Raw genomic sequence first — 23,305 nt, forward strand, 5'->3', positions numbered from 1 at the left:
GGAAGTGATACTATACCACAGAGCGAGCGAACACCAAGTGACAGCGCCGAGGTAAAAAGCTCCTCATTGACCTTGACTCCCTTATAGAGCTGTGAGTTTGTACATAGTAATAGGAAAATAGTGTGCTGTGTAATTCTTGCAGTCTGTCTTTCTCCCAGTTTAGCCGTGAAATACAATATGTTTTCTACAGTCATTGGTGCCAACAGAAAGCAGAAGTTTAAATTTGGGTGTTACTTTGCCCAGGCTGCTACCATAGAAGAAGAATGTAGACCAATAGTACCTTAACGATTTCCACTGATCGTTTCCGTGTAAATCTCAGCTGAGATCAGGATGAGAGAACTCAGCACAGTCTTTCTAAGTTGTGTAGAGGTTATTCATTTAACGTGGCTTTGTTGGTTTGTGAAAAATACATTTCCCGATGTTCCTTTCCACAGATTTCATCCTTCATCAGTCTGTTGCCTCAGAATCGTTGTCTGTTGACACATTCAGCTATAAGAATGATGTCTACGTGGCCATTTCTGCTCCCAGCACAGAGAGCTGTATGATTTTCCAGTGGGACCACATAGAAATGAACTTCAGGACTTATGATAACATCACAGGTAAAGTTTGATTTCAACTTCTGCAGGAAATGTGTCCTAACTTACTACATAACTGGAAACCCCTCTTGATCCTGCAGCGCAACCTTCTAACCATTTAAGTCCTCGCAGGCTGTGTCGACCCAACGTGTAGTTACATCTCTCAGGAGGTGCATGTCAGGTTACGTGGAAGGTTGGGTGAAGGGTTAAAGGGAGTTTCCAGTGACACTGTAAGTTAGGAAGTCTAAATCACACATTAGGCTAACAAACACTCCCAGAATGCTTGAGCTGAGTTTTATTCTCAAGCGATTCATGTGTTTCTCTGCCCTTTAGGTCAGTCTATTGTGGGGTGCAAATCTGTTATCATGGAAAATGAGGTGTTTGTCATTGTGGCTCAGCTGTTTGGTGGTTCCCACATTTACAAGTTTGATGATGAGCAAAGCAGGTTCAAAGAGAAAGGACCTTATAAACTGTTAAATATCCACACCTTCATAGTTTTCACTCACAAATTAGAGCGGGGTCAAGATGTATCGTGACTATTTCTGAATGGCCTTGCACTCATGGATCCTCAGACTTTCTGAAGTACTACCCTTTCATAACTACTTCTATTCTCTTAAAAATACCACTGAAGTTCATGATGGGTTAAAAAAGAGACATTTAATTGAATCTATCTGGATTTATCTTTTTTTTGTTTAATATCTTTCTCTCAGTAGTTTTATGCAGCTATAAAAATACATCAGGACCTGAATGAACGTAACAAATTTATTCTGATTTGCGGTGACTGATGATGGATTGAATGATTTTGCCACCTACCTGTATCCTCATACCCTGTGGTAACGTACAGTACCTTGCCTTATCAACACTGGGGTCTTTTGTTTGATGGTTACACAGTGCCTCCTTCTGGCCGTGATGAAGTACCACACCCCTCTGCTCTTTCCATTACAGGGAATGTCTAGAAAGCACAAACCTTTAATTATCATAGCTGAGATCATAGAGTGTAGCCGTTTGTTGGAAGGTGTCTTTGTAGATGCTGTAGATTATAATGCATAGAGTAGGAAGCAGTGGGTTGTTGTTACAGTTAGTAAGGACTTGACCTTATACAAATTCATTAACGGAGAATCGCCATTTAGATACAACTTCTAGATCTGCTGTAATATAATGTGGCAAAGTACAGAGAAACTTTATCAGTATTGCAAAGGACCTGTGTTTAGATGATGTCAGGGAAAATAAACCTCCTGATATGTTTAAAAGAAAAACTGTTTTGCCCAATTAACAATATATTTTTTTTTACTAACATCTGAAGTCAGAAGCATCAGAGGCAGAATTTGTATGACCACAAGGAAGGAAAATAAATGTACATGTAAATATATCTTCAAGCTTTCACATTTTTATTCTGCTTTTGGAAATGCTGAATGTTGACAAGCTCCAAAATGTACATAAACCAAGGATTGTAATGTCACCACCTGTTTGAATGGACCTTTGCACTTACAAAACTCAAATGTTACTGCAGCCTGCAAGAGCATGACATTCAAAAAAGGGTGTTTGCCAAATTCTTTTTCGATAAACCTAACAAAGACTAAAAGTGCTTCTAGGTTAACAATATGCAAGCGTTACAATTCTTTTGTATGATTTTGTTTAAACCTAATGAATGTTCCTCTTACAAATATGATGTAATATCAAAATAAATCTGTGAAAACATGACAAATGTATTTATCCCACTGTAGTGATTAATCACTGATACTGATCATTAAAAATAAAACTTCCTTCTTTCCCTAAAAAATCACAAAACCCAAAATGGACATTATGATTGTAAAGTTGCACAAAGAAAGAAGAAACATTCAGTACTGTCTGGTGTTTGAATGGTCACAGATGCAAAATTGTAAAACCTTATAATGTGCAGTGTGTATGCAATCTAACCAGCACTAAAATCTCACCATTATATTCTGGCGTTCACATGTCAGTATTTCAGACACTCAAACACTTAAACATCTCAAACCCACTGTCAAATATGCTGGTTCAAGTGTGGTGATTTGAGCTTCTTCTGCAGACACAAGCAATAAAGCACCTTGCAGTCAACGAACTCCTCTGTATGCCAAAGTGTTTTAGAGTCAAATGTGAGGCTGTCTGTCCGACAGATAAAGCTTCTCCTAAATTAGGCCATGCAACAGGATAATGACCCCAAGCACAGCAGCAAATCTACATCATGGAAGTCCAGACCTCAACCTGACTGAAATGCTGTGTATAAAGGAATGCTTGCAAATGTCATTGATTTGAAGTTATTGCTGCTAACTGCTGGTTCTGTTAACGACTCAATCATAGAATGATTACGATATCAAACTAAAACAAATGCCTGAATCCTAAATTGTGGATATCCTATTGTGGTGATCTAAAATGTAACACTAAATGTGATTAAAACACTAATAATCTGGACTCCAGGGCTGAACGACCGCGAGGATCACCAGCCCGAGGAAAAGACAAAATACACATGACTCTGTGACAAAGACAATTCATTCTTGAATGAAGACACTGATCAGACACATTTAAAATGCAGCCAATTGTATTTATTATGAAATTATAGGGGAAAATAGAAGGGGGGGTGTCAAGGAAAGGGATAGAAAGGAGGAAAGAGATAGAGGAGAGAAAACCCCAACAATGCCCTCTGAGCAAGCACTAGGCGACGGTGGATAGGAAAAACTCCCTTTAAAGGAAGAAACCTATGACAGAACCAGGCTCTAGAGGGGCAGTCAACTGTCGGGACTGGTTGGGGGTGAGGGTGAAAAGAGAGAGAGAGGGAGGAGATGGGACAGGTGTTAGGAGCCAATTGTGTTTATTATGAAATTATTGGGGAGAGAGGGAGGGAGAGGAGAAGGAAAATTAAGCTGGAACAGAGGTGGAGGAAGATGAGGCAGGAGTGGCCCTCATGGAGGAAGAAGCGGAAGCACTTTTTTTCTTCTTCTTGAGTTGCTTTTCCACAAGCACTTTCTTCTCTAGTATGAGGGATCTCAACTCGTCCACTGTTTCTGTATTTTGCTTCTTAAGTTTGTTGCATATTTTTCCACTTCTTCTACTTTGGCTTGTTCTTCTTTGAGCCTTTCTTTGAGTTCTTTAGCTGTTGCCTCCTGTTTTTGCACTTTCTCCTTTTCTCCTTCCAGTTCAGCTGTTGTGTGCTTAATTTTGTTGCCAAGTTCTTGCAGTTTTTGCTTTGTCTTCTCAAAGTCTTGGACAAGAAGAAGTTTTTCTTCGTTCTGCTTTATGTCCTGTTGTTCTTTTCTTGACACAGCTCTTCATATTTGTTCTGTGTTTCATAATGCATTGCCTGCAGTGCTCTGTATTTTCTTCCATGCCTTGGAGCTGGCATTGCATTTCTCCCTGGTTTATGACCAGTTCTTCTTTCACTTCAAGGATTTCTGTATTTTTTTGTAAAGCTTCATCGAGCTTTACTCGCAAGCCTTCATTGTCTATCTCCATGTTCTGAATCTTGCAATCTAATTCTTTTTGTTTCATCTCCTGTTGCTTTTCTCTTGCAGCAACTCATCATATTTGTGCATTGTTTCTTTAAGCCTTGCCTGCAGCATCCTGTCTTTTCCCTCCATGTGCCTCTCCATGTCTTGCTTCTTTATGTCCTGTTGGTTTTTCTCTTCGAGGATCGCTTCATTTATTTGCAGAGCTTCATCAAGCTTTACTTGCAGCTCGTCAGTTTGTTTCTTGATGTTCTTAAGCTCATGCCCATTCGCCTTTGTTTGATCTGCTGCTGCCTTTTCTCTTGAAGAACCTCTTTATTTGTTTCCTGATTTTTATCATCCCTTGCTTTTACCACTCTGTATTTGATCTCCATCTTTTCAAGTTGATCGTGCAACTGTCTTTCTCTCATGTCCTGTTGTTTCTTCTCCTGGAGGATTTCTTTAATTTTTTCTTGAGCTTCATCCAGCTTTCCTTGGAGCTCTTGGTTCCTTTCCTCCATGTCTTTGATATCCCACTGTTTTTCATCAATAATACTCTCCTTTTCTTGGAGCAGGTAGGACATTTTTGTAATTGAGCGCTCTGTCTCTCATTTTCCTCCATCAATAAGACAATCTTCTCTCTGTTAAGAAGATGTTCATTCTCCATTTCTGCCAAGCGCTTCTCCTCTAATTCAACTTGCTCAGCCCAGGGAAGAGAGGAGAGGTACGGGTCTTCTGGTTCATCCCAGGGAAGAGCGCCGGGGTCAACCTCTTGACTTTTTGGTTCTTCACCTTGAGACATGTTGGAGTCTGTAGTCAGGATCCAAATGTTTCTAAATGGCGAATAGTTGAGGGCTGCAAACAGAAATGCTGCCAGTAATGGACTAAAAGTCGTTGTTTTTCACCGTTATTTGTTGGTTTTAGGATCAAATGATCACGTTGGTGGTAAGACTCTAAATCTGTGTCACGAACAGTCGAAGGCTGCGAACATAAATGCTGCAAATAACAGACTAAAAGTTGTTGCTTCTCACCCCTATTTATGGGTTTAAGGATCAAAGGCTCAAAGTGGTGGTAAGATTCTAAATGGGTGCGATGTCACGATTCTGGACAACATGGTTACCATAGTTAGAATAATAAACTTTATGATGTGTTGCTAACATTTTGGTTGTTGTGATGATTCAAATTTGTTCAGTAAACTTCATCAAAATGAACATGTGTTGACATAAGCATATATTTGGATCTCATATCTTCTTATTAAATGTAGCTAATGTCCAATAAACTGAACTCTGGGACTTACTTAACACTAATATTTCATATATTACTTCAACTCACAAATTTAATTAAAGGGTTTTGTATTAAATTATAACGTAATAAAAAACCACAATGCACATGTGCAAGTAACAGTAGCCAGCTGCTGCCACAAGAGGGTGACGAATTAAAGGTTCACAGAGAGATCTCTTTACTTTGGGACATTTAATCAATGTGTATTATTACATTTGATTAAACAAGCACTGCTTTTCCTCCAGGCTTTCTAAAACTCTTTCAAAGTTTCTCTTTTCAGTCTTTTTTCAGTCCAGTCCTTGTACCAAAACTTTATCTCATGAAACTGGATGAATGGAGGACAAAAGAAGATGTTTTAGACCTAAACCCCCACTATCTACACCAGCTGAATAGCATCTGAAAATCACATCTTTAACAGACAGACAAAGTCCAGCAAAGTCTCCACACAGGACCTGAGAGATGCATCTGAACCTTCAGTTCACTCCAAGATCACACATGTGCAGGAGAACTGAGTGCTGCTGTCAGATTGAAAAGTGCTTTAAACATGATGATACTGTCTTTGTTAAACAGCAGAATAGGTTTATAAAGTATCATTAACTAAAAGTGGTGAAATAAATATCTCTAAATCTACTAAATGTAGAATTTTACATTTTGGACAGTTTAGTATTACAGCTGCTGATTAAACAATAGAGACAGATGTGTAGTAAAACTTTTATTTAGTGTTTCAAGTCAAAAACAAACAGAGCAGAGATACAGAGAAAGTCTTTTGATGAAAAAATGAAGATACTCAATGTTGAGTTTCCCCTAATCATGTGTGTGCAGTTGGGTGAATGAGTCTGTGTCGAGTGTTCAGACTGAGTAGAAATGCACTGTGCTTGTCCATTTACATCCTTTAGATCCAATCTTGACTCTTTTGCCCACTAAAATAATAAACCAGTACTTCTTTCTGTATGTAATATAATCTAAAGCATCCACAGTAACATTTTCCACCATACAACTGCACTCTAAGGTCAGCACGGTGGTGCAGTGGTTGGTACTGTTGCCTCACAGCAAGAAGGTCCTGCATGTGAATCTGCTGGCTGCTGTTTGCATGTTGTGTTGTCTGAGGGTGCTCGGCTCCCTCTCACACTCCAGCAACTCGCTCTTTAGGTTAAGGCGATCGTGGCTCAAGACTTGGGAGTTTGCCTTGTAATGGGAAGGGTTGCCGGTTTGAGCCGCGCCTGTGGCTGTGGCTACAATGTAGCTTGCTACCATCGGTGTGTCAATGGGTGGATGACTGGATGTGTAAAGTGCTTTAGGGTCCTTAGGGACTAGTAAAGCGCTATACAAATAAAGGCCATTTAATTGGTGATTCTTTTGGCAATTACAATCATCTATTGTCAATGGGATCATGAGTGGTGAACTGTCAAGTGTGTACCCTGAGTTTTACCTTGTGAAAGCTGGGATAGTCCTCAAGCCATCTCCAGCAACCCTTAAGTGCTTAAGAGGAAGGAAGAAGGAAAGGAAGGAAGGATAACTACACTTTATGATCTCAGCTGTGATTATTAAAGGTTTGTGCTTTCTAGACATTCCTGTAATAGAAAGAGCAGAGGGGTGTAGTACTTCATCACGGCCAGAGGGAGGCACTGTGGAACCATCAAACAAAAGACCCCAGTGCTGATAAGGCAACATGCTGTCCATTACCACCAGGTATGAGGACACAAGGTAGGTGGCAAACTCATCTGATCCATCCTCAGTCGCCCCAAATGAGAATAAATGTGTTACTTTCCTTCAAGTCCTGTCGTATTATTTTGTATCTACAAAACTATTAGAACAGAAATATTTAACTTAAAAAGATAAATCCAAATAGATGAATGATTTTTTTTTTTTTTCCTTCATGAATATCATGAATATTTTCTGGAGAATAGAAGTGGTACTTATATAATGGTAGTGCCCATTGCCTGAGATCCCATGATTGTAAGGTGACTGAGAAATATTTTTAATTACACGGTTGTTGATGTGATTCAGTCTTCAGCACTACGGTCACCCCGTGTGTCGGCCACAACACCAATTAAAGCCAAACTGTCTCAGAGTGTAGAAGAAGAAGCTTGAGGTTTGTTCTGAAACTTATAAACACCTGTATAAGAACAGAATAGACTTGTCCTATAAACTTTGGGGCCTTTCTACACTACTCTGCGATGGCTCTTGATAAAACTTAAATATGTGGGATGATCTTGGACAGTTTAAAGTGGGCCTCTGTTCCTGTAAAGTAGATTGTGGTAAGGACCCGACACGCACACTGGATTTCATTCACTATAGGTTAGTTTTATTTTCGTTCTGATGTTCCAGCATCAGTCAAACAGGAACAGCTGCTTCTTCCTCCCAGTCTCCGTCCCCGTCATCACTATTTAAAAATAGAGAGAAGAAGATGATCACCTTGAGCAGTCACACCCGCCCTCTCAGCCACACCTCGGCACCGCCCTGAGAGCTCACTGTAACACCCCTCTGCTGCAGCAGGCCGGAGACCACACCCCCGCCACATAGATCATATCACTACTGTGAGATAAAAGTGAAAGAGCAGCTCACAGATCAGTGGGAAGTCACATCAGGAGAACATTAAGTATTTGTAGCATGTGATTCCCTTGTGTTTTCAGTCTGTGAAACAGCTGTTTGTCCCTTCACCAGGCAGGTAAGATCAGCAAAACTGCACCATAGGATGGTTTATACCTAAAATGTTTTTTAAAAATATATTATTAACATAACAAGAGGAAACAAAGATTTGATTCTTTATTTATTCATTTCTTTTCTTTTCTTTCATTTTCTCTTAAGCTCAAAGGCTGTTTTTATTTCCACAGTGATGGCAGCAGCAGCGTTCAGGAGCAGAGGACTGGCTGGTGTCAGAAACACCAACGTTTTAATCCTCATCTTTCTGCTGTCCCTGGTTTATGTCACAAATTCACTGATGAAAGTAAGAACAAAGTCACTGCTGAATTAACTGTTGTTGAAGGTACTCCTATGAAACATTTATTTGCAAATGTAAAACTACAGTTACTATGTAACTCATTATAAGCATATCAGAGTTTAAACGGACGCATCCTGTTTTTGTAAATTTAAAAACATTCTGACAAGTTTCTTAGAACAACTTAAGAAATCAGAAAAAGCAAAAGCAGCCAGAAGGAAGGCGGGTCAGTCAGTTTCATCTCTATTGCATGTTATCAGTCAAATTTGGTCATGTAGGAAACAACAAATGCGTATGAGTCATATCAGTGCACACTAAGAGAACTGCAACTCAGTCTGACTGTAGAAGTAAGTTTGACTTATATCCCCATTAAGTTATACATATGTAACTTTATTAAATTAATTTGGTACATGTTGTGGTAAACAGAGAATGTCTTTTGCTTTTCAGATATTGACCAATAATTCATTAATGTTCGATTATATTTTTTAAACATTATACATGTGTATGTAATTTGTATGTAACTGTATCATGTGAAGATTTTCTCTTGCGCTTCTTCGTCAAGCCCTAAAGTTAAAATAAATCAGAGCTGATGCTTCTTGTACAAACTGTAGCACTTACAATGGAGACGATGACTGTCTTACTTTGCTTCCTAACTTTTCTTGAATTGTTCTTGAAATTAACAATTCTGAAGTTTATGGATTTTATAAAATATAAACTGCAAAAATTATGTACAAAGCCAGACACAGTACCAGGAAATGTACAGAGGATGAATTGAGGGAAAATTAAATATGAAGACCAATGTTCCTCTAATTTTTTTTCATGTGTCTGAGCGAACACACAAACTCCCTGAGCGATCCCTTGGACCACTGTGAGCGACATCAGACGTGTGCACTGTGGTCACGCCAGCATCTAATCCATCCAAGTTACATGGTTTATTACAATAATCAAATTACAGCATTTACATTTATGTTAGACTACTTTTAATTAACTGCTTTAGCCCACTTACAATGAAAATTTAAAAAATCCTGTTCATGACCTGTGTAGTATGTTAACAGTATTGGAAGTAAAAATAACTTGAACTCCAATTTTGAAAACACAACTTTTTCTTTTTTTTCTTCATAAAGTCTGAGTCTGTGGTCTGGGAGAGTCCTATAACTCTCTGTCTGCAAAATACAGTATATAATGACCAATGCTGGGCAATTAATTATATAGTTACTACTTCAAAAAGTAACTCAGTTTGGCAAACAACAAAGTTTTTTGCAGCTATTTTTTTTAATGCAGTCAAGGCGTTTTTTAAATAAACATTTCAAACTATTTACAGAACAATCAGCTGTTCTGCATCAAATCTGATGCCACACAAATTATTTGTGCCACTCCAAAAAATAATTTCTGTCCACTATGAGATAAAGGAGAACAACAGCCTGATACCTGCAGGCCTGACAGCAGGAGATGTATCACTGCTGTAACACCTGTAACATTCAGCAGCTGCCTCATTGTTCTGACACACCAACAAAACTATTGACTACACTACACACTAACTACACAAGATTTGCGCTAAACGTCTCAAATCTCTCACATCTCAGAACACCGCCATCACTCCTAAAACTTCCCCCCGTTTCTTAACAACTAGATGCCACGTTGCCATATCATTTTTTGATTGGTCGACACGGTACTTTTTTCGACCAATAGGAAAGGGTGGGGGTTTTTTGGTGTTGTTTTTGCTCACAGGCAGAGAGTGCTTTCGAGCGTTTTCCTTGTAAAACGCCGTTTTTACCGTTTCTTCCCACAGTAAATATAAACAACGATAGTATTCAGGAAGAAAACCAAACATTGCAGATATTTTTATCATAACTCTGGTTTTACGTGGCCCATCAACACAATTTAAAAACTGGTATAAAGTCCACACTTTTCCCGTCAATTGTTCCGTCTGTCCTGCTCACATCTCCAATGGTTGTACGCGTTGTCATTAACGTGGCTTCACTGCACATCAGCCACGCCCTTTGCTAGCTAAAACACCGGTGTCGGCACATAGGACGCTGTCATAGCGTGTCAACAACGTTGATTGGCTGCGTATACGAATGTGAATCGCATTATTGGCTGGACTATAGGATAAGGTGGCATCGTTCTAATCCCATACAGGAGCAGCCAGTCACTTACTGACTAACACTGCAAAACAGAATTGTTAAAGTTTTAATTTTAATTTCAATTCAGGTTAGATTTTTTGTTTGCGCAACGCAGATTTTCTGTGCGCAGAGACCGTGCCAGCAGTGCGCAATTGCGCACGTGCGCAGCTTAGAGGAACATTGATGAAGACTCTTAAAGCACGGACAAGGGTTAAAACCTTTTGTTTTACCATTTATGAGGTAAAACTGTGGAACAGTTTTCCTGTGGACCTACAGCAATGTTCAAGCATTAGTCAGTTCACAAAGATGTTTCAAAAACTGCTTTGGAAGAAAATGAAGGTAATAAAGTTGTAGACTTTTAGTCAAGACCGCCTAAACCAAGATCAAGACAATACCAAGATTAGAGGGTATCGAGACCAAGACAAGACAAGACCAAGACAGAGACAAAAAGGTCTTTAAACTGCAGCCAGGTACTGCTTTGTTTACAGGTGTCAGGCATATTTCTGTGTTTTTGCGATGCACTCGCACAGCCGTCCTCACCGCTGTCTCACTCACTTACTGAGAGGACAGACGCACGCTCCACTTGACTGCAAAGCAGATAATGCTATTAGAAATTGAAATAAAGTCGAAAAACTTACTTTTTGGCATACAAATTACTTTTTTTCGTGTTATATTGTCTGTGTTTGACAAAATGTGCTGATTTTTCACATGTGATAGCAGAACTGAATTGGGCATGCACAGGATGAGTCACATCATTTGAAACTTAGCCCTGATTGGAGAAATTATCCCCGGTCTCCCCTATTATGTCTGTGTTAAATATACAAGTTGTGGCCATTTTCACAAGATTTGATTGTTTAAAATTCACATGGACAAAGTAAGGATTCTGGGGGACACGAGGTGTGCTCCAGCAAATATTTCCTCTGTGGTCCCATTAAAGGGATTTTTCTACCAGCTATTTTTGTGCAAAGCTAATTGAACCTTGTGCTATATTAATGTATCATTAAAGTAACATTAATACATAAGAAAATTACCTTTACTTCTTTAAATTTTAATTCTCATAAATATACGCAGCTTGAATCAGTTTGGTAGAACATGAGCAGAGAAAAAGACGAAAGATTTTAAAATATCTCTACATTGTAGAGAGCGACTCTAAACAGAAAATGAGTAAGGAACGGGTTAAAGTGGGATTCAGCAGGTGGGGGAACTCTAAAATTGGTTGTAGTGGCTCAACAAGAGGTTAAGAATCGCAATTTCTATTCAAAGCTTCAGTAAATTTTCTTTGTGTCCAGGCTGTGATCAGCTGATCTGGGCTGCTGGTGCTTTGAGGTCCTGATCTGAATTAGACAGGTTTCAAGGATTTCGAGTGCTCAGGCAAAATAGAAAAGTGCTGTACAAGAACCAGTCCATTTACCATTTGGTTTACTAGCTGGCAAAATGTTGAAATTGATCAAAAAATATACTTTTCTTTTTCTTCTTGTTGATCCACAGATTCATTGAGAGTAACAAACTAGAGACTACATCCAAATATGCCTTCAGAGGACTCAGGGACCTGACTCACTTGTATGTTCCAGTGACTGAAAATACAACTGTTATCTGTTATACATGATTTAATGATGTCTCTTTTTCATAATCAACTGCATTTGTTTCCAGGTCTTTGGCAAACAATAACATTAAAGCCTTGCCCAGGGACCTCCTCATTGACCTTGACTCCCTTATAGAGCTGTGAGTTTGTACATAGTTAAATAGGCAAATAGCGTACTGAGTAATTCTTGCAGTCTGTCTTTCTCCCAATTCAGCCATGAAACACAATATTCCCTTTCTGCAGGGACCTGCGAGGCAATGCCTTTGAATGTGACTGCAGAGCCAAGTGGCTTATGACGTGGTTAAAGAACACCAATGCCACAGTGTCGGATGTGTGTGTGCTGGACCAGAGGACATGAAGGGCAAGCGCCTCAATGATATGACCAGCCTGCAGAATGAGTGTGTCTCCACAGGTGAGAAACACCTGAGCCAGCTGCCCTTCTCTCATGTCCAGCTGAGATCAGGATCAGAGAACTCAGCAGAGTCATTCTAAGTTGTGTAGAGGTTATTCATTTAACGTGGCTTGCTGGTTGGTTTGTGAAAAATACATTTCCGATGTTCCTTTCCACAGATTTCATCCTTCATCAGTCTGTTGCCTCAGAATCGTTGTCTGTTGACACATTCAGCTATAAGAATGATGTCTACGTGGCCATTTCTGCTCCCAGCACAGAGAGCTGTATGATTTTCCAGTGGGACCACATAGAAATGAACTTCAGGACTTATGATAACATCAAAGGTAAATTTTGATTTCGACTTTTGCAGGAAATGTGTCCTAACTTACGAGATAACTGGAAACCCCTCTTGATCCTGCAGCGCAACCTTCTAACCATTTAAGTCCTTGCAGGCTGTGTCGACCCAACGTGTAGTTACATCTCTAACCCACATAGCAAGCAGGTCTGGCCCAGATCTGGTATCAAGCCGGCACTGCTGGCTGACTTCTGGCATGATAAGACGTATGCCATCCAGATATGGGCCAGGCCTGGTATAGATGGCACTGTCTATGTGATGGCATGCCATATCTTGCTCGATTGTGGTTTGGGTCATGTTGCCCAGGCTCATAGAAAACAGGTCTTCCCCTGATCCGGCATCAAGCTGGCACTTCTGACTGACTGGTGTCATGGCAGGGTATATGTCAACCAGATGTGGGCCAGGTCTGGCAATGATGGCACTGTTTATGTTCCTATTTTCCTATTTTAGTTGGAAGACCCAAGTGCCATGTTGATATACTATACTGCTATGGTAGCCAACGTTTCAAATTCAGGTATGACTTTGGGAAAGGAAATGTGCTGTAAAAGAATCAGTTCATTCACTGTCTGAACAGAGGTTCGTAATGTTACTTTTGCACTATTTATGTTCCGGCACATGTTGTTATTACATGGCTTGATTAAGGTACACATTTGGCTGACATCTGGGCCAGCACAGGGTCAGCTGTGTGTCTGTGACTGCCCGTGGCTGCACACAACTTACACATGGCCCACACACCGCAAAGAATGACGGTCCTTTGGTGCCAGAGATGGGCTAGCACAAGACCACCAGTGTGTCTGCAACTGGCCTTGTGCTGGCCCATGTCTGGGCCTCCTCTGGCAAACCTGATCTGGGCCACCAAAGGGCCGTCAGTCTTTGCGGTATGTGGGCCATGTGTAAGCACATTGTGTGGGCCAGATCTGGGCCATACCAATTTTGCTATGTGGGCAGGAGGTGCATGTCAGGTTACGTGGAAGGTTGGGTGAAGGGTTAAAGGGAGTTTCCAGTGACACTGTAAGTTAGGAAGTCTAAATCACACATTAGGCTAACAAACACTCCCAGAATGCTCCCAGTTTCATTCTCACGCGATTCATGTGTTTCTCTGCCCTTTAGGTCAGTCCATTGTGGGGTGCAAATCTGTCATCATCGAAAATGAGGTGTTTGTCATTGTGGCTCAGCTGTTTGGTGGTTCCCACATTTACAAGTTTGATGACGACCAAAGCAGGTTCAATAAGTTCCAGGATATCGAAGTGTCCAAGATCTCTAAGCCCAATGATATTGAGGCCTTCCAGATTGGCTCTGATTGGTTCTTTGTGATTGCTGACAGCTCAAAAGCTGGCCTCTCCACCCTCTACAAGTGGAATGATAATGGCTTTTATTCGCACCAGTCACTGCACGAGTGGTACCGCGACACGGATGTAGAGTTTCTGGACTTGGATGGGAAAGCTCACCTTATTCTAGCGAGCCGCTCACAGGTTCCAGTGATCTACCAGTGGAGCCGGAGCAACCAGAAGTTCATCCTGCAGGGTGAGATCCCCAACATGGAGGATGTAGTGGTTGTGAAACACTTCCGGATCAAGGAGGAGCTCTACCTGGCTATGACGCGGTATATCGGTGATTCCAAAGTTCTGCGTTGGGGCACCAAACAGTTTGCTGAGATCCAAGCTTTGCCCTCTCGAGGCTCCATGATTCTCCAGCCGTTCTCTTTCAAGGAACGTTACTATCTGGCTCTGGGAAGCGACTACACCTTCTCACAGATCTACCTGTGGGATGAGGACAACAAAATCTTTGACCGCTTTAAGGAGGTGTACATCCAAGCCCCACGCTCTTTCACCGTGGTATCTACCGACCGCAGGGACTTTATTTTTTCCTCGAGCTTCAAGGGAAACACGCAGATCTTTGAGCACATCATCATCGACCTGAGCTTGTGAGGGGCTGTGCCTTATCGTCCCGTCTGAAATCAAATGTCTTCCACTTGAAAGACAAATTCAAGAAGGAAAAAAAAAAGAGAAAGGACCTTATGAACTGTTAAATATCCACACCTTCATAGATTTCACTCACAAATTAGAGCTGGGTCAAGATTATGGGCAGAAATCTGTGCCATCAGAAACTGAATTTGAATAAGTTAAATTTGAATTTGAATTACTCGGATTGAATCTGAATTGTAACTTGAATGAAAGCTTTTGAAAACTGAATTTGAATTAGTCTAATTTGAAATTGAATTTATGGTTTGAAACTGCATTTTATCCTTTAAAAATTCAGCTCTCGAATAATTTCACATTCACTTCTCACCATTCAGTTTCAGTTCTACAATTCAATTTCAGTTCCAAAATTCAGGTTTTTGGGACTTACATCCGGTTCCGGTTCAAGCGCAGATTAATAGAACTACAGACTGATAGCGTTACTGACGGAATCTACAGCGTCTTGAGCTGAATTAAGACTTCAGAAGTCATTCGTCATGTCGAATGACCAGCGGATAAACTCTCAGGTTGGTAATAAATGTATTACATGTATAAGAACAAGCGTCATGTTAACAATTGATAGCCGTACAGTAACCTTTATGCTTATTGTAGCTGCTAGCTAAAAACGCTAATTTAGCCTAGTTTGCCCTGGATTCAGCTTTGACAAATATGATCGACTGTTTCTAGTAGGATTCCAAAGTTGTCATCTTGTACCCTCTCAGAGCCCTGTATGCTTGCAGAGACCCCTACAGTAAGGAAACATGCAAAACGCTGTCCAAACCTTTGTATTTGAGCTTTATTTATGTCTTACACAGCATCCCAACTCTTTAGCTAACTTAATAACTTTAGCTAAAGTGAATAGTTAGTCTTATTCATTAGTGCAGCGTTACTGGATCACCTCTGTTTGAAGTGATATAATATGATATACAACTATCACTGTGTTTAACTATCATAATAATTCTTAGGGTACTGAGTGCATGCTTAATTAGATTTTTTTTTTTAAAACATACTGCTCCATTGCTATGTTTGACAGGCTGAAGTTGTCGGGTCACCTCCTAAATCGACCATCTTTTACAGGTGTTTTGTGCCAGAAATGGAGTGTCCACTGAAGACTGAAGATACTGAATCTCTACGCCGTGCCATTGATCCCTCCTGTGCCTTCATCTAGACAAGAGACATTAACTTAACCACTCTCACATGCTCTGTACCTACATCACCTTCCCTGACAGTCGTAGCTTGGCTCATCTGAGGGTGAAATTATAAGAATGTGTTATTTTGCAAAGTGCTCTCTAGGGTTCCTAAATAAAATATGGCATTGAGGTCATTTCTTTTGAATTAATCCCTTCTTCTGAAATATAAGAACCTCTCCTGGTTTAAATGGCACTTTCTGTTCCTTACTTCCTGTTCCACTCCCAACCCCAAATAGATGCTGACAAGCTGACACAGTAACATGGAAGAGGGAAAGAAGCTGGAAAGGACTACTACAAATAAACCCAATGCCTAACAATGAAAAATGTAAAATAAGAACAATAATAATAATAATAAAGATAAAAGATGAAGTAACAAGTTTTTTGTTTTTTGTTTATTCCAAATGATCATCCAGATGTCTGTGACATGTGATGACAAACACCATAATGGAAGGCCTTAGTCATCACATGCTTAAACTCATCATATATTTTTGCATATGCTGAACAGGCAGTCAGACATGCTGTAACTGTGGGGTAGAAAACTGCATGAACACCATACGGCGGGGTCTCAAACTCCAGTCCTCGAGGGCGCATGGAAAAGTTGCATGACACCGGCCTTCGAGGACTGGAGTTTGAGACCCTGTCATATTCCATATGACAGGTGTGGTTGAACTTCATGAAGACTCTGAAGTTTCTCTTCTCTTCTGGCAGGACAGGAATGTCGCCTTGTCCTGTGAACCACCGTAAGGATGTACTTAGAGTAGAACTGGACTGTCACCGCCTCAGGCTCTTCACCTTTTCAAAGACAAAGCAGTCATTTAGATAAAATATTAGATATTGTTTACCTGTAAATGCACAAAGAGAATTTAGAAATGTAATTATTGTCAAGAGTGAACAAGCACTGATAGTGTAATTTACATCTGTGGCCAAACGTTTAGAGAATGAGAAGTGTTGTTTATTTACAAAATTTGCTGTTTCAGTGATAGTTGTATATCATACTATATCACTTCAAACAGAGGTGATCCAGTAACGCTGCACTAATGAATAAGACTAACTATTCACTTTAGCTAAAGTTATTAAGTTCGCTAAAGAGTTGGGATGCTGTGTAAGACATAAATAAAGCTCAAATACAAAGGTTTGGACAGCGTTTTGCATGTTTCCTTACTGTAGGGGTCTCTGCAAGCATACAGGGCTCTGACAGGGTACAAGATGACAACTTTGGAATTCTACTAGAAACAGTCGATCATATTTGTCAAAGCTGAATCCAGGGCAAACTAGGCTAAATTAGCGTTTTTAGCTAGCAGCTACAATAAGCATAAAGGTTACTGTACGGCTATCAATTGTTAACATGACGCTTGTTCTTATACATGTAATACATTTATTACCAACCTGAGAGTTTATCCGCTGGTCATTCGACATGACGAATGACTTCTGAAGTCTTAATTCAGCTCAAGACGCTGTAGATTCCGTCAGTAACGCTATCAGTCTGTAGTTCTATTAATCTGCGCTTGAACCGAACCGGATGTAAGTCCCAAAAACTGAATTTTGGAACTGAAATTGAATTGTAGAACTGAAACTGAATGGTGAGAAGTGAATGTGAAATTATTCGAGAGCTGAATTTTAAAGGATAAAATGCAGTTTCAAACCATAAATTCAATTTCAAATTAGACTAATTCAAATTCAGTTTTCAAAAGCTTTCATTCAAGTTACAATTCAGATTCAATCCGAGTAATTCAAATTCAAATTTAACTTATTCAAATTCAGTTTCTGATGGCACAGATTTCTGCCCATACAAGATATATTGTGACTATTTCTGAATGGCCTTGCACTCATGGATCCTCAGACTTTCTGAAGTACTACCCTTTCATAACTACTACTATTCTCTTAAAAATACCACTGAAGTTCATGACGGGTTAAAAAAAGAGACATTTAATTGAATCTATCTGGATTTATGTTTTATTGTTTAATATCTTTCTCTCAGTAGTTTTATGCAGCTATAAAAATACATCAGGACCTGAATGAACGTAACAAATTTATTCTGATTTGCGGTGACTGATGATGGATTGAATGATTTTGCCACCTACCTGTATCCTCATACCCTGTGGTAACGTACAGTACCTTGCCTTATCAACACTGGGGTCTTTTGTTTGATGGTTACATGGTGCCTCCTTCTGGCCGTGATGAAGTACCACACCCCTCTGCTCTTTCCATTACAGGGAATGTCTAGAAAGCACAAACCTTTAATTATCATAGCTGAGATCATAGAGTGTAGCCGTTTGTTGGAAGGTGTCTTTGTAGATGCTGTAGATTATAATGCATAGAGTAGAATAGAATAGAATAGAATGCCTTTATTGTCATTATACAGTTGTACAATGAGATACAGAGCATCTCCTACTCAGTGTAAACATGCTGGGGGGGGGGTACAGTTCTTCAGCGCTATATACATATGAACAGTATTAACATAGGGAAGAAGATGTGTATATATATAAAATGTACAATTTACAAGCCGTAAACAATATGTAATAAATAGTGTTATGTATGTACAGTTGAGTTATTGCACATGGAATTGGTATAAATAGTGTTTATGTATATACAGTTATTGCACATAGAATTAGTATAAATAGTGGTGGTCCATAGAGGAAGTGGGAAGTGGTGGGCTGTGTTATCGGTGCATGTGTGAGTTCAGGGTGGTTATCGCTTTGGGGAAGAAACTGTTTTTGAGTCTGTGGGTTTTAGTGTTGATGCACCTGTAGCGCTTCCCTGAGGGAAGCAGGCTGAACATGTTGAAACCAGGGTGGGAGCTGTCCTTGATAATGTTTGCTGCTCTGCTGAGGCAGCGGGAGGAATAAATGTCAATCAGGGAGGGGAGAGGGCAGCCGATGATCTTTTGTGCTGTCTTGACCACACTCTGAAGCCTCACTCTATCTGCCTTGGTGCAGCTGCCGTACCATACCGTGATGCAGTAGGTTAGCAGGCTCTCAATGGACGAGCGGTAGAAGGTCAGCAGCAGGTTGGAGCTCAGCTTGTACTTCCTGAGGACTCTCAGGAAGTGCAGCCGCTGTTGGGCCTTCTTGATGACCGCTGAGATGTTTTCCGTCCAGGAGATGTCAGCAGAGATGAGGACACCAAGGAACCGGAAGGTGTGGACCCTCTCCACACACTCCCGTTGATGTAGAGGGGGCCAAGTCAGTTCTGTGTCTCCTGAAGTCAACAATGAGCTCTTTGGTTTTCTTGGTGTTCAGTGCCAGGTTGTTTTCTGAACACCATGCTGCCAACTTCAGGACTTCCTCTCTGTACTCTGCTTCGTCTCCCTTCGAGATGAGTCCGACTACCGTGGTGTCATCAGCAAACTTGATGATGAGAGTGTTGTTGTGGGTCGGACTGCAGTCGTGGGTGTAGAGAGAATACAGGAGGGGGCTCAGCACACAGCCCTGTGGGGAGCCGGTGCTCAGTGTGCGAGTGGAGGAGAGATGAGGGCCGAGTCTCACAGTCTGGGGCCGGTTTGTGAGAAAGTCCTTTATCCAGGCACATGTGAGAGGAGGGAGGCCAAGAGTGACCAGTTTGTTGATGAGGATGTCCAGGATGATAGTATTAAAGGCTGAGCTGTAGTCCACAAAGAGCATTCGGACGTAGCTCTGCCGCTGCTCTAGGTGACTCAGCACAGCGTGGAGGGCTGTGGCGATGGCGTCTTCTGTGGATCTGTTTGCACGGTATGCAAACTGGTGGGGGTCGAATTCTGGGGAGGTAATCCTTGATGTGTTGAAGGACTAGTCTCTCAAAGCATTTCATGATTACCGGTGTGAGGCCACAGGGCGGTAATCATTCAGGCTGGTGATGGGAGACTTCTTCGGCACTGGGATGATTGTGGCTGATTTTAGACAGGATGGGATGGCTGCCTGATCCAGTGAGAGGTTGAAGAGTCTGGTGAAGATGAGGGTGAGCTGGTGTGCGCATGCTCTTAGTACCTTGCCAGGTACTCCGTCTGGACCGGCCGCCTTCCTGGGGTTCACTGCTAGGAGCACACGTCTGACATCGTGCTCCGTTACAGTGAGTGGAGCGGTGCAGGAACCAGGTGAGGATGAGGATGGGAGCAGGGCTGAAGCAGATGAGTGTTGCTGTTGTGGTGTTTCAAAGCGGGCGAAGAAGCTGTTTATTTCCTCTGCCAGCTGCACACTCGAATTCTCTGTTTTCACAGTGCTGCCTCTGTGGTTGATGATGTCTTGCATTCCCTGCCACACCTCTCGTGTGTTGTTGCTGGACAGGTGGGACTCGATGTTCCTTTTGTGGTCTGACTTGGCTTTTTTAATCCCCCTTTTCAGGTCAGCTCGAGCAGCCCTGTACAGAGCTCTGTCACCTGACCTGAAGGCGGCATCACGGGCTTTGAGGAGTGAGCGGACCTCGCTGGTCATCCAGGGTTTTGATTCGGGAAAACCCGAATGGCTTTTGTCCACTGTCACATTTGCAGTACAGAACTTGATGTAGTCCAGTACTGATCCTGTGAAAGTTTCTAGGTCCTGGTGTTCAAATATGTCCCAGTCTGTCTCTGTGAAGCAGTCTTGTAGTTTGTGGAGAGCATTTTCCGGCCAGGTTGTAACAGTCCTTGTGGTGGGCCTGGCACTGCGCCTGAGGGGGGTGTAGGCTGGGGAGAGCAGCTTACACCCCCCTACTCCCAGAGTAGGAAGCAGTGGTTTGTTGTTACAGTTAGTAAAATATCCAGGACTTGACCTTATGTCTGTGAAGGTTCTCAGTCATCCAGGTCATCGTAGTCAAAGGAGTTTGCAAAGAAAAGCGTCTGGACTTCTTTGAGTTGCTTGAAGACGTTTCACCTCTCATCCGAGAAGCTTCTTCAGTTCTAAGGTCAAATGGCCGAGAGTCCCAGATTTAAACCCAGTGGGAGTATCCCCCCAAAGAGGGACAAAGGACCCCCTGGTGATCCTCTAATCACATGCGACAAGGTGTGAAAGCGGGTGTGGTACCTAATCAGCCAGGGTTTCGGGTGAGCTCATTGTGAAACCTGGCCCCACCCTATCATGTGATTGCCTGAGGTCAGATGGCCCAGGATGTGAGTGGGCGTTAAGGCGTCTGGGGAGGGAACTCAAAACTGGATTATAGATGGCAGACAGTTGGTGTCGTAAAAACCCGCCTCTGTTCAAAGATGGTCGCTCACAGTGGACATAGATGGCCTCTTTCACTCCTCTTTCAAACCATCTGTCCTCTCTGTCCAAAATGTGAACATTGGCATCCTCGAAAGAGTGACCTTTATCCTTAAGATGCAGGTGGACTGCTGAGTCTTGTCCTGTGGAGGTGGCTCTTCTATGTTGTGCCATGCGCTTGTGAAGTGGCTGTTTGGTCTCTCCAATGTAGAGGTCTGGGCATTCCTCACTGCACTGTACAGCATACACCACGTTGTTCAGTCTGTGTTTTGGAGTTTTGTCTTTCGGGTGAACCAGTTTGTGTCTGAGTGTGTTGCTGGGTCTGAAGTACACTGGGATGTCGTGCTTGGAGAAAACTCTCCTGAGTTTCTCTGATACACCGCTACATAGGGGATGACAATGTTGTTGCGTCTGTCTTTCTTATCCTCCCTCGCTGGTGTCTGATCTTCTTTTCTGTGCCTCTTTGCTGACTTTATGAACGCCCAGTTAGGATAACCACATGTTTTCAGTGCTTCCTTTACATGTGTGTGTTCCTTCTTTTTCCCTTCAGGCTTAGAGGGAACAAGTTCTGCCCGGTGGTGTAGGGTCCTAATTACTCCAAGTTTGTGTTCCAGAGGGTGATGGGAGTCAAAGAGGAGGTACTGGTCCGTGTGTGTGGGCTTCCGGTAAACTTCAATGTTGAGGTTGCCATTCTCTTCAATGTGCACAGCGCAGTCCAGGAAAGGCAAACAGTTATCCTTAGTGTCTTCCCTGGTGAACTTGATGTTTTTATCCACGGCGTTAATGTGCGCAGTGAAGGATTCCACTTCTTGTGACTTGACCTTATACAAATTCATTAATGGAGAATCACCATTTAGATACAACTTCTAGATCTGCTGTAATATAATGTGGCAAACTATAGAGAAACTTTATCAGTATTGCAAAGGAGCTGTGTTTAGATGATGTCAGGGAAAATAAACCTCCTGATATGTTTAAAAGAAAAACTGTTTTGCCCAGTTAACAATATTTTTTTTTACTAACATCTGAAGTCAGAAGCATCAGAGGCAGAATTTGTATGACCACAAGGAAGGAAAATAAATGTACATGTAAATATATCTTCAAGCTTACTGAATTTTTTTTTCAAACTTTCATTCTGCTTTTGGAAATGCTGAATGTTGACAAGCTCCAAAATGTACATAAACCAAGGATTGTAATGTCACCACCTGTTTGAATGGACCTTTGCACTTACAAAACTCAAATGTTACTGCAGCCTGCAAGAGCATGACATTCAAAAAAGGGTGTTTGCCAAATTCTTTTTAGATAAACTTAACAAAGACTAAAAGTGCTTCTAGGTTAACAATATGCAAGCGTTACAATTCTTTTGTATGATTTTGTTTAAACCTAATGAATGTTCCTCTTACAAATATGATGTAATGTCAAAATAAATCTGTGAAAACATGACAAGTTTATTTATCCCACTGTAGTGATTAATCACTGATACTGATCATTAAAAATAAAACTTCCCTTCTTTCCCTAAAAATCCCCGAAAACCCAAAAATGGACATTATGATTGTAAAGTTGCACAAAGAAAGAAGAAACATTCAGTACTGTCTGGTGTTTGAATGGTCACAGATGCAAAATTGTAAAACCTTATAATGTGCAGTGTGTATGCAATCTAACCAGCACTAAAATCTCACCATTATATTCTGGCGTTCACATGTCAGTATTTCAGACACTCAAACACTTAAACACATCAAACCCACTGTCAAATATGCTGGTTCAAGTGTGGTGATTTGAGCTTCTTCTGCAGACACAAGCAATAAAGCACCTTGCAGTCAACGAACTCCTCTGTATGCCAAAGTGTTTTAGAGTCAAATGTGAGGCTGTCTGTCCGACAGATAAAGCTTCTTCTAAATTAGGCCATGCAACAGGATAATGACCCCAAGCACAGCAGCAAATCTACATCATGGAAGTCCAGACCTCAACCTGACTGAAATGCTGTGTATAAAGGAATGCTTGCAAATGTCATTGATTTGAAGTTATTGCTGCTAACTGCTGGTTCTGTTAACGACTCAATCATAGAATGATTACGATATCAAACTAAAACAAATGCCTGAATCCTAAATTGTGGATATCCTATTGTGGTGATCTAAAATGTAACACTAAATGTGATTACAACACTAATAATCTGGACTCCAGGGCTGAACGTCCATGAGGATCACCAGCCCGAGGAAAAGACAAAATACACATGACTCTGTGACAAAGACAATTCATTCTTGAATGAAGACACTGATCAGACACATTTAAAATGCAGTCAATTTTGTTTATTATGAAATTATTGGG

The 23,305-nt window shown here is 41.2% G+C and overlaps 1 protein-coding gene and 1 pseudogene across 1 annotated transcript; both read left to right on the top strand.

Annotated features, from left to right (window-relative positions):
• The first annotated feature begins 322 nt into the window (after positions 1-322).
• Positions 323-1,616, top strand: LOC120439268 (leucine-rich repeat LGI family member 2-like). Its single transcript, XM_039610070.1, has 2 exons — positions 323-599; positions 909-1,616. Exons 1-2 carry the CDS (start codon positions 419-421, stop codon positions 1,109-1,111), a joined length of 384 nt encoding a protein of 127 aa, XP_039466004.1. The 5' UTR covers positions 323-418; the 3' UTR covers positions 1,112-1,616.
• A 5,349-nt stretch (positions 1,617-6,965) lies between these two features.
• On the top strand, positions 6,966-14,757 carry LOC120433422 (annotated as a pseudogene).
• The last annotated feature ends 8,548 nt before the right edge of the window (positions 14,758-23,305 follow it).

This window comes from Oreochromis aureus, linkage group 3 (genome assembly GCF_013358895.1).
Source record: "Oreochromis aureus strain Israel breed Guangdong linkage group 3, ZZ_aureus, whole genome shotgun sequence".
Lineage (NCBI taxonomy): Eukaryota > Metazoa > Chordata > Actinopteri > Cichliformes > Cichlidae > Oreochromis > Oreochromis aureus.